This window comes from Aspergillus affinis, assembly GCF_023601865.1.
Source record: "Aspergillus affinis strain CMG 70 chromosome Unknown NODE_44_length_242547_cov_84_751050, whole genome shotgun sequence".
Taxonomy (NCBI): domain Eukaryota; kingdom Fungi; phylum Ascomycota; class Eurotiomycetes; order Eurotiales; family Aspergillaceae; genus Aspergillus; species Aspergillus affinis.
This window is the reverse complement of record NW_026515825.1, coordinates 193,041-205,024: the sequence shown is the minus strand read 5'-3', so window position 1 is coordinate 205,024 and position 11,984 is coordinate 193,041. Positions and strand designations below refer to the sequence as shown.

General features: G+C 53.1%; 2 protein-coding genes across 2 annotated transcripts; both read right to left on the bottom strand.

Moving 5' to 3' along the window:
- Window positions 1-880: 880 nt before the first annotated feature.
- Window positions 881-7,790, bottom strand: KD926_007531 (nucleoporin family protein; the record flags this gene model as incomplete). Its single annotated transcript, XM_053100393.1, has 5 exons — window positions 881-994; window positions 1,052-2,947; window positions 3,016-6,848; window positions 7,315-7,416; window positions 7,697-7,790. The coding sequence occupies 5 exons, from the start codon at window positions 7,788-7,790 to the stop codon at window positions 881-883; spliced, it is 6,039 nt and encodes a 2,012-aa protein (XP_052955970.1).
- A 1,159-nt stretch (window positions 7,791-8,949) lies between these two features.
- Window positions 8,950-11,277, bottom strand: KD926_007530 (acetate--CoA ligase; the record flags this gene model as incomplete). Its single annotated transcript, XM_053100391.1, has 6 exons — window positions 8,950-9,012; window positions 9,076-9,350; window positions 9,408-9,537; window positions 9,596-9,856; window positions 9,932-11,176; window positions 11,239-11,277. 6 exons carry the CDS (start codon window positions 11,275-11,277, stop codon window positions 8,950-8,952), a joined length of 2,013 nt encoding a protein of 670 aa, XP_052955969.1.
- Between the last annotated feature and the right edge of the window lie 707 nt (window positions 11,278-11,984).

Genomic DNA, 11,984 nt, shown 5'->3' with positions numbered 1-11,984 from the left:
CATTTTGACGTTCAAGACCCTTGTTTACATTGTAGCGCGCGCGACGAACAAATTCGACAGACTCTGTTCCGGCTGCTATAGAAATGTAGTGTTTAATATTCTATAAATAAGATATTATAGTTGATTCTAAAATATATTAAAACAGCTTTCTTATATCTACAACTTGGAACACTTGCAAGATGTAAGCTAGAGATTGTAGGTGGGTTAGGTAGAGTTATAATAACCCCGAAAACTACTGCGCAGAGCTGCATAGTAACATCAGACAGAGAAGCTCTTCTAGCATCGTCTCCACCATAGCGAACTACAACCAAAATACCAATTTACCCAGGTTCTTGTACCCAAGTGCACATATAGATGCTTTCAAAATACTCATTAAGATTCGGTAGCTCTTGACTCTTAATTCATTCAGTATTCATCAATACTACGCGGTATTCCAGAAGACGAAGATATCTAACTAACGGAGGGTATGCATTCCGGTATTCATGGGACTAAAAAGCCGAAGTAACACAAGATCTGGAATCATCATTTTTGCGCTTTACCATTTAAAATGATTAAAGAGAAAGAAAAAGAATTCCCCCTTTCACATGGTGACAGAACGGAAGGAATTCCAATGTAAAAAGAAAATAGAAAACAGGCGAAATAGAAGACTCATGATGTGAAATACACTAGGGATACACGGGGTAATGCTGATGGACCAACTGGCTGGATGAGAAAAACGCAATGTAATGTAGTAGGGGGTCAAAAAAAAAGGGTGTACAGAGTGATGGTAAACAAAAGGCCTGCAGGGAAATGGAACGAGGCAGATGACGACAACTCAAGATTTTAGTCGAAAAGAGAAAAAGAAAAGAAAAAGGGCATGCAAAATCATCATTGGAACCGCTTAATAGGCGCCCGCCATGATGACACTGTAGTAGCGCCGACTCGTCTCTGCCATTTGAACAAGACGCGCATCTCCCGTTAGAGGCAGGCCGAGGACGTTTGACATTTCCACCGTCTGAAGAAATAAAATGTTAGTCCATGTCCAGTATTCTGTATCATAAAAATTGCTCACCTTCGCATCTTCGTGAGCCGTCCAATTGGCAACAGCTCGGCTCATCTCCTTGAAAGCCACCCGTTCTTCCAGCCCTTCCACCCCAGATGCTTGACCGATCTTTTCTCCCATGGTGACCAACGCGTTGACGAGTCGGTTCAGTCGAGAGGCATCCCGCTTTCCATGCTTGGCTGTAGCAAGGTGGAGGAAGTCGTCGTAGATGCCGCCTCCGTTGGCCCATCCTCGCACCTTGCGCTCTGGAGCCTCGCCGAAGCCCAATACCAGAGTCTCGAGCGTCGCGTAGTCGCGCTCAATCACAGCGGTCGGACCAACAATGCGGCAGAAAGTAGCGTGAGCGTCGTTCCAGTTCTTGCCGCGCACAAGACAGTCAACTTCGCGGGCCGCATCGCCAATGTCACGCGCGTAGAGAGCCTTGGCTACCCAAATCCACCCCTCCGGAAGCTGCAGATCGTGGGTGAGGTATTGCCAAGTGGCGTCGGGCGATCCGTCTGGGGTGCTGGGTTCAGGCAACCGGGAGGCAAAGCGTGCCAGGGTTTCTTTCACGGCGCGCTCGCGATCTAACTGTCGAGAAAGGTGGAGCAGAACAAATAAAGCCCGTTCCAGTTCACCACTGCAGCTGAGTTCCCAGGCATAGTCCTGCACCAGCTTGTCTACCTGAGCAGCATTTGTCTTGAAGCTCTCATGGTGTCCAATGGTGGCAGCCAAGAGCTGGTGCAGCTGGAAGGACAGTCGACTCGAGAGTTTATCACCAGTCACCGACTCAGGAAGAAAGGCAGCAGGCAATTCCAGCGCAGGGAGACTCGAAGAGCCGATGGTAGTCGAGTAAAGCTTCAGCAAAGCCCACAGCGGGGATTCGCGGCCCGAGACATCGGTCGTGGTTTGGGGCACCTGAATGTTGTCCTGATGAGAAGGATAGGGAAAAGCGGACTCTTTTCCACTGCTGAGGTCATTGAAGAATTTGGAAACAGCATCTTCTAGCGGTTCATCATCAATGATGGCATACCACAGTCGGAGACCGAACGCTTGATACCAGTCCAACTCGAATCGCTCAGTGAAGGTAAAAAATGATGCACGGTCTTCAAGAGCCCCCCCGGATTTGCCCTTGCTGTGAAGCGCGTTTCCGGCCAGGAGTTCATACAAGGCTCGGATGGGCTCGCTCATCTCCGAGTAGACATTGTGTTGACGCCACATTTCAACTTGCTTCGCCATATCCGCGCGCGAAGTAGGGTCTCGACCAATCTGGGCGAGGAGTGTGGCAAGATGAAAGTTTTGGCTAGCTATCAACACATTACAAGCCTCCTCGACTCGGTGGGAGCAGAGCAGGTACACTGCACGTTCCTCGGCAGAGTTGGCCTTGCCCAGTGTGTGCGCATGTCTCTCGCGGATGATGCGTTCCCACAAACGACTCAGACGGTCCTTTTTGATGCGAGGCAGATATTTAGCCCGAAGTTGCGCCGGCACGCCGGCAGAGATGTCGTCTTCAATATCATTGTTGAACAGGATGTTGCTCAGTTGCCAGACAAGTCGTTCCTGGTCAGATGCTGTAGAACTCGATGACACCGAAGCAAACTGTCGGAAATCGGCATTTGCTAGGCGCGCAAATGGAACACCGTCGACGCGGTTGATGGCAGATTGTTTGCTCTGAACATCCAGCATCTCGTTGGATTCGGTAGTGTTTTTGAATGCGAGCAAAGCAATATCTCTCTCTTCGCTGGTGACAGTAAGTTCTGGCTGCCATCGACCGTCAGAACCTGCATCTCTTAACCCATTTTGAACGCAAATAATAGAGTTCACGGGACCCCAACGAGGTTTGAAGGAGTGATGGAAAGCAAGGTCGTCTTCGGTCAATTCGTTCGATTCGCCAGCGAAGGTCTTCGGGGTTTTGCTGTAAGGCCACTTTGGGAGAGAGAACAAGTCAGTTTTGTGCACCAGAATACCCTGGAAACAACAAGTCAAAAACCTACCTCAAAGCCTTTAGCCTTCGCATTCTGTTCCTTGGGAGGACTCGGTGCTTGTTGCTTTCGTGGCTGTTGAAACAGCGAATTCATCAGGTCAATGCTCGTTGAGAACCCTTTCTGCCCAGATTCCGTGCCTTTTTCCTTCGGAGAGCTCGCGTAGGGCGACTTTCCGGCAAAGGCATTGCGTTGGATTTCGCGGAGTGCGTCTCGGTCCTGCTTCCGGGGGCTGATTGTTCGCTGCAGCTGCTCGGCCCAGTCGTCACTAAGATCGAGACGAGCCTTCGGAGGCGTACCCCAGGGTTTCAAAGAAGGGATGGTGTCCTCGGTAAAGTGGTCGGTGCTTTTGGTGTTGTCCTGCTCCACGGTATGATGAAGGTTGGGGAAAGTACCCGCCATGTCCATTTCCTCACCTTCATACGATTCTACTTCTGACTCGCCAGAGTGCTGGCTCTCGGTGATATCATCACCTTCTTGCTCAGTAGTTGAACCCGTGGAGCCTTCCCCTAAAAAAGACTCCTCATCTCCAGAAGCAGACTGCTCGTCCATCTCCATGGCCTGGTTGCCAAAAGAGCCCGGGACCATTTTGCGCTTTTTAAAATCGAAAGTGTCGTCATCTACCCCTCCCACGTCGTTGAAGAAAGATTCTTCGCTAGAAAAGGCGGACATTTGCTCCGAGCCCACGGTGCTGTCGAAATTCGCGGGGGACTGAGCCTTCGGAGTCGGAGTGTCAGGAGCAGCACTCAAAGTGCTTTGGTTATAGCTCTCACCTTCATCTTCATCGTCATAATCAAGGCCATACGTGGTAAAGTGAGGCACTCTGAAAATCCATGTGCCAGTACCTTTGTCGTAATTGACAAACTCGGTGTTGACGACCTTCCTCAAGCGGTCGATATGCTTTTCGAAAAGAGGGCCACTCGTGAGCGGGTTGGGGGAGTTCTTATCTCTGCCTCGAGGCCAGGAGTTCTCGATGCAAAGGGTCGATGGGACGTTCAAGCCCTTGCCCATCGGGGGCTTAATGGCTTCATCTGGGTACACAGTGATCTTGCGCAGACCGATGTCGACCAATCCTCCAAGGATGTTATCCAAGTCGACGGTCGTCAGATCAACAGGCTCATCGAAAGTCACTTGACCGCATCGTTCGCGACCGACAATCAAACCGACCACATTCTTCTGCGCCTCGCGGCTCATCTTACTAATCTCGGCGCGCGAAGGCTTCATCCAGTACTCACCAGGCCTAGGATCAGATCCTGGAGAGAAGGAAATCCGAGAAGCGCTGTCGTCGCTTACTGCGGTTTGCACACCGTTCTCGGGGACAACGGCGAGGTCTGTGGCGGGAGTCGTCTTAATACTGCCAATGGTCCCGTTGGTTGTACTACTCTTGCGAATCGAGCGCAGGAATCCCAGCTCTTCCGAAGTGGGCTCCGCACTTTCAGTCTCGATCGGGACAACAGCTGCGGGAGACATTCCGTCAGAAGAAGAATCAAAGCTAACCCTCTTTTTGGTCTTATCGGTCGACGGGCTCTGTTCAGCTGGCGCAGGAAGGGGAGCAGTAGGCGAGCTGGTGGAACGCGAGAAAAGATCATTCTTGACGCTCACGCTGCGGTCAATGGTCAGGCGCTTCAGGCTGCTGCCCGACGCGCGAAGTGGCCCCGAGGAGACCGACGAGAGAGCACCAGGGGCCAGAACGCTATGGGAGTCCGGGTCAAAGCTGTTCCGGAGATTGCTGGTAGAGAAGCTCTTGCTGAAGCCGTTGCTACGTCCAAGGCTGCCACCGACAGTGGCGCGTCCGCTAAGAAGACTGTTGCCAAGTCCATTAGGGGTGCTACCGGCGCTGGAGGGAGATCCGTAGGTCGAGTAGGAGAACCCATATCCTTGACGCTTTGGCGGCGTGATGAGACGGTTGGCGGCACTGGGAGCAATCTTGTAGACGGGCAACGGGGTACGCTGCTTTTGCTTGATAGAAGAAGAGAGCGGCGTCGCCAATGGGCCGGGACTGGGAGCACTCGGAGCGGGCAAGCCTGAGAAGATCGACTGGTTGCCATAAGGATTTCCATCGAGTAAAGATGCCTGCAAGCTCCCGGGTGCCGGCTGTTGGGGTTGCTGAGGTTGCTGAGGCTGGGTCTGCTGCGCGCCCCCGCCAAAGAGAGAGCCACCCAAACCAAGACCGCCACCCTGCTGTTGTTGGGGCTGGCTGTTGCCAAAGAGCGAACTTCCAGTATTTTGAGCACCAGTATTCTGGCCACCGAACAAGGAGCTCCCCGTGCCACCGGCCCCGCCGAATAGGCTGGGCTTTTGTTGTTGCTGGTTTTGAGCACCGCCGAACAAGCTACTGGTGCCGGGTTGCTGGTTCTGGGTGCCTCCTAAGCTACCACCAAATGGGCTGGCGCCGGTGCCGGTGCCGCCGGTGGTATTGCCGAATAGGCTCTTCTGGCCTTGCTGTTGATTCGCGCCACCGAAAAGAGAGCTAGTTCCGGTTTGCTGGTTGTTAGCGCCTCCGCCGAACAAAGAATTGCCAGCCGGTTGCTGCTGGTTTTGCTGCTGGTTCTGTCCGAACAGAGACGACCCCCCAGTATTTCCTCCCGCGGCGTTGCCGAAAAGGCCGGTGCCACCAGACTGCTGCTGGTTGTTCTGTCCAAACCCGCCAAAGAGTCCCTTGTTCTGGGTCTGGGTCTGGTTCTGGGCCTGGTTTTGCTGACCAAAGCCACCGAATGCTCCCGTGCCACTTTGCTGTTGCTGCTGACCAGCACCACCGAAGAGCGAAGAGGTGCCACCAGTATTGGCGCCGCCACCGAACGGGGAAGCCGTGTTGTTGGTTTGCTGCTGCTGACCGAATCCGCCGAAGCCTCCAGTTCCAGTAGACGTTCCGCTGGCTCCAAACAAAGGCTTGTTCTGCTGCTGCTGCTGCTGCTGCTGCTGGTTGTTGTTGTTGTTACCGAACAACGAACTACCCCCAGTTCCACCAAAAGCGCCAGTGCCTCCTGATGTGCCCGCTCCAAAGCCACCCGCCGTTCCGGTCGTGCCACCGAAAGGACTGGCCTGAGAGGTACCGGCAGATGCCCCTCCAAACAAAGAATTCGCGGGCTTAGCAGCTCCGAACAAGGGGTTGGCGGAGGTAGAAGAACCAAAGCCGCCGGTTGTCTGAGTCTGACCGAAGGCAGAAGGGGCACTTGTCCCGCCGCCCCCGAAGGGAGAGGCGGTATTGCCTGCTCCAAATCCGGTGCCGGTGCCGGTGCTGGTGCCTTGTTGTTGAGCACCAAAGCCCGAGCCTCCAAAGGCTGAACTACCGAAAGCGCCAGCTTGTCCGCTGCCATTGCCGAACCTGCGTCCTTGGTTGTAATCGCCCAGTCGAAGCTCCTCAAAGCAGTATTTGCTGTATGGCTGCATAAAGGAAATGCTCTGATATTGGTTGGTCACGTTGCTAGTGCCTTCCTTCTCGGTATATGGACTGAATGGGGTGTTCCCGGTACCATCAGACGGGGGGACACTCTGGAACGCAGAGCCTGCTCCACTACCGAAGCCAGTATTAGAAGGGGCATTATTGCTTCCGAAGCCGCCTGCCGAGCCAAATGCGCCACCAGTACCCGCCGAGCTGCCAAAGCCTGTTCCACCAGACTTGTTTCCAAAAATGCTACCGCCCCCGCCAGCGGCAGCGCCAGGGCTACCAAAGCCTCCGGTGTTCGCAGAGGCTCCGAAGCCGGTGCTTCCAAAGCCACTGCCACTTGTCGTAGCGGTGCCACCTCCAAACATGCCGCCGCCTGTTGATGTACCGGTCCCGAACCCAGATCCGCCGGGTTTCGGGAACAGCGAGTTCGATGTATTTTGTGTGTTCGCTCCGAATCCTACATGAGGTTGACGTTGGTGGTTAGCCTTCTTCTGATGAGAATGATTGGAATTTTGCTTTTGCTGGGGCTTTTGCTGGGGTTTTTGCTGGCTAGAAGGGGGGTGTTTAGGATTGTGCTTGAAGCGGGTACGAGGAAGTGTGGGATGTCGTTGACGAGTCATAACAAAAATCAATCGACAAAGAAATAAGCACTAAAATTTTGGGGGTCACTCCTCGGAGGGGAAGTTCCTGACGGGCGGCTGCGGCTTTATACATGGACATTTTCCCTCTCGCCTTTGTTTTCGGGCCGGTACAATGGCGGCTTTGAAACCAGAATGGATCAAGGTAGATAAAGCGATTCTAAAACGCCAGTTGAGGTATTCGTCCGTTGTTGGCGAGTCCAGGTCCGTAGAATTCGCCCATCCAGAGTTGAAGCAAGAGAAAGGACCGCAAAGCTCATGGAGATATAGTCATTAAGCACCTACCTCCACCGGAACCAAAGCTGCTGGAATTATTTCCGAACAGGCCACTACCTGAGCTTGTACCTCCACCACCTCCACCGAAAGGTGACGAAGTAGATCCAAAGCCTAGATGACGGGTCAAGACGCTGTCAGAGACTGTAATGAAGCTGCGATCCTTTCTCTCATATCGCTGCTGTTACTCATCGTCGAGGACATCCGCGGGAGATTATCGATTGGAAGAAGTTTTGATGAAGCCATCGCGGGTCGACGTCAGGAGCACCGATCGCAACCGATAAGGAGGCCCAATAAGAGTCGCAACCAGGTTTGGAAGGAAACCAAAGTGATCAAGGCCAGAGATACGGAGGTAAACAAGAAGGGATAAAGAAAAGAAAAAAAAGCGACCTACCTCCGCCAGTACCTGTGCCTCCAAAGCTAGAGCCGGTACCGAAGCCGGAGCTCTGCTGGTTGTTTTGTCCAAACCCTCCGAATCCGAAAGACATAACGCTGTTCGGTGAATGCTGGGATCTATGGGTTCATCCGTTCAAAGCTGGTCCGTGACCAAGAAAGAAAAGAGAAGTCGAGAGAAAAAGATCGCCACGATGCGAAAAGTCGAGGGTTCGATCTAACGGGGGTGGGCGAAACTCTCAGAGGGAAGCTCGAAGAGTTCAGTCGTCGTCTGTCGGAAAGAATCCTCGACGCGCCCACGAACGGAAGTGAAAATGTTGTTCAGAGGGAGCTTTTTTTGCTGTCAACCAACGAGGAAGAGGGGTCCACACTAGCTACGGACGGACAGTCACCGCCAGAGCCAGAATGCACACAAATTTCCGGGATGAACGCAAGTCTGCAGCGCGCAGGAAGGGGAAGAGGGCGAAGGGGGCAGAGGGAGGAACAGAACAGAACGCGCGACGGTGAAGGGAAAAGATGGCTGCTGTCGGAAGGAATTGAGGTTGGCTGAGTCAGCGGGGGGACCTTCCTCTTCGCTTAGTTACCAGAGGGTGACAGAACCGGGCAGCAATGGATGCGGGCGTCGCCGCCCGAGGCTGGTAACTTTCCGTAATCCACCGGTTATTTACCCGGCCGTCGATCCACGTGATGCCAGATGCCTGAAATATCGGACAGGACTGCTCCAGGCTGCCTAATCCGGAGTCACTTCTCTCTCGACGATGATAATTACTACAACCAGGACAGCCACTCAAGTGAGTGAGCTGGCGGTGAGTCATTGTGGTCATACGCAAGTCCCTATCTATGTGAGTCAAAAAGACCTACGGAGCACACTCTTCCTACGATTCTAGACAGGCCTTGGTAGGCAAAACCGCGGGTCACGCGATCAAACCAACAGACACGAGAGCCAATTGAACGATCATTGGGAATAAATTGTATGGTATGATTTACACAGAAACATCAACAGGAATCGGATCGCTTGTCAACACGACGGAAGGCGGGAATCACATAAAATAACCAAGGGGAAGGATGCGCGTCAATAATCACTCGCCATCCGGCATATTATCAGCCCAGTCCGAGTGAATCAATTCATGAGATAGACTCAAGAGAGCATTGCTCTCTGCGGTGGGGGCTCAAGTTTTTTGGGGCTTTTCTCATTTTTTTACTGGATTTATTTAGTACTTTCATTAGTCATTTACTTCGTCGTTGACGGCTCTCTTATTTGCCTCGAGCGGCATGCACCGTAGAGATGATCGTATCCACAACGGAGGGGTCCGACAGCTGCAACCCAAAGTTAGTTTCTTGAATATCCCGAACCGCTGAGAAGGGAGAGATAAAGCTTACCGTGGAAGTATCACCCAAGCTGTCCTCCTCACCACTCAAGATCTTGCGCAAGATACGGCGCATAATCTTGCCACTTCGAGTCTTGGGGAGATCATCGATGACAAAGACCGCCTTAGGGGCAGCGAAGGGTCCAATCGACTTGCGGACCTGCATCACGAGGTCCTTGCGGACTTGGTCGCTCGTTTCGTTGCCCTCTTTCAGGGCCACAAAGGCATTGACGGCCTGGCCGGTAAGTTCATCGGCAATACCGACCACGGCGGCCTCAGCAACCATATCTGCCATAGAACGTTAGACGAAAATACTTATAATCAAGTTTTAACAGCGAGACTTACTGTGCTCAAGCAGGGCTGCCTCAATTTCAGCGGTCGAGAGACGGTGGCCAGAGACGTTGACAACGTCGTCCACACGGCCACGGATCCAGTAGTATCCGTCGTGGTCACGGCCAGCACCGTCACCGGTGAACTGTTGGGGTCATATGTCAGCCAAGAGATATCCGGCGGGCATGGTAGGAGTCTCTTACGTAGTAACCCTTGTAGACGTTCAGGTAAGTGTCCATGTAACGCTTATGGGCACCCCACACGGTGCGCGCCATGCTAGGCCAAGGCTGCTTGAAGGCCAAGACACCCTCCACATCGTTGCCCGAGATCTCTTCTCCGGAAACCGGGTCAATGATGGCGGGCTCGACTCCAAAGAAGGGCAGCGAAGCGCTTCCCGGCTTAGTCGGCGTAATGCCACCCAAGGGAGTAATAACGTGCGAACCAGTTTCGGTTTGCCAGTAGGTCTACAGGGAAAAAAAAAACCCCCCCATTAGTTTTATCAACACAGGACGATAGCAACAGTATAAGGGTAAACTCACGTCGCAAATGTGCGCCTCTTCCTTTCCAACCTTTTCGAAGTACCACTTCCAGACCTCAGCCGCGATGGGTTCACCGACAGAGCCCAAAATTCGCAGGTGGGCCATCTGGTGCTGAATGTGCTCATCACCAGCTCGCTTGAGCAGTCGCAGCGCAGTGGGGGCCACGTAGAATTGAGTCACTTTGTGCTTCTCGATCACGTCCCAGTAACGCGAGAAGTTAGGGTAGGCGGGGGTACTCTCGAAGACCACGGTGGCGCATCCCAGCAACAAAGGTGCATACACCACGTAGGTGTGGCCGGTAATCCAGCCAACGTCACCACCACAGAAGAAGCGGTCATCGTCATGGATGTCAAAGACATATTTACCGGTCATCGCAGCGCCGAGCAAGTATCCGGCGGTGCTGTGCATGACACCCTTGGGCTTACCGGTGGAACCGGAGGTGTAGAGCAAGAACAGAGGGTCCTCGGAAGCCATCGGCTCGGGTGCGATATAGTTGGGGTACTTCTCGACTTCTTCGTGCCACCAGATGTCACGGCCCTTGGTCCAGGGGACCTCGGCCCCGGTGCGCTTGTAGACGAGAACGCTGGAGACGTCGGGGCACTGCTTGAGGGCTTCGTCAACGATGCGCTTGGTACCGATCACCTTTCCGCCACGCTTGCCCTCGTCCGTCGTAATCACCACCTTGGAGCCGGCGTCCAAGACACGGTCACGAAGAGAATCAGAGGAGAAACCGGCGAAAACGACGGAGTGGATGGCACCGATACGAGAGCAGGCCAAAAAGGCGACGAGAGCCTCGGGAATCATGGGAAGGTAGAGGGCCACGGTATCGCCCTTCTTGACGCCGTGTTGCTTCAACACCCAAGCGACACGGGACACTTCGCGCAGCAATTCGCTGTAGGTAATCGTGCGACTCTCATTGGGCTCGTCGGCTTCGTAGATGATTGCGACCTTGTTAGGGTCTTTGATGGCATGACGGTCAACACAGTTGAAAGAGGCGTTCAGACGACCCTCGGGGAACCAGGCGCTATCTCCGTTCTCTAGGGAGCCGATGTGAGTCGTTTGGAAGTCTCGCTCAAAGGTGAGGAGCTCGCGGGCCATGCGAGCCCAGAAGACGTCTGGTTTGCGGATCGACTCTTCATACAGCTGCTTGTACTCGTCCAGGTCTTTCAAATGAGTGCCCGTGGGGTGTTTGTCGTAGAATGCCTTGGGAACATGGAAGGTGTCGACTTCGTGGGCTTCCAGCACCTAATGCCAGGCAATTAGTCATTGTTCTGTCGCTCTCATCTACTCACGGACCAACTACTTACCACAGACGGCTTGGAGGGTAGAACGGAGCCGTCAGACATGATTGCGATAGCAAGGATAGAGAATGCTAAGTCGTGCAAAGATGGGAGAGAAGAAGTGGCGGAGAGGGAAAAAGGTATGACTTGGGGAAGAGAATTAGCTAAGAACGAGCTTTCCCCACGGAAAGTGGCGAGGATTAAACTCACGTTAAATGCAATTGTAACCCAACGGGAAAGTAAAATTATCGTCGCCGCCGAAGTGGGGTGGAGTTAATTATATAAGGGAAAAAAGAGGGGGGGTTCGTCGGTCGATCAGGAAGCCGCTCCGCAAAGAAGGCTGCCGGTCCAAGAAGTATACGGATTAAGTAGATTCAGGTAGTATTTGTCCAGGAGGAAAGAGGGAGGAAAGATGAAAACAGAAAGAGATGGGGATTGGGGGAGGGGGACGAAGGGCCGTTATTTAAAAAAACACGAACAGTCTAAAGACAATCGTTGAGGTCCCGCTCCCCGGGTGTCCGGTGGAGGCAGCCAATTTGCAACGGAGACGCTCTGGATGGAGTCGCGCCGGCCGCACTAAACCCATTCTTCCGGGCGACCGTATGCCATTTCATTGGAACGTGGAGGCTTGGGTGTTCATCTACTCAGCACAAGGATGGGAGAGCACTGCGTTTTTGACCTGCATTAGACCGGGGTTCTAAGGATTATTGGATTAATTCGGAGGGGTATGATTTTCTTTATTTTCTTTATTTTCTTTTATGTTATTTTATTGT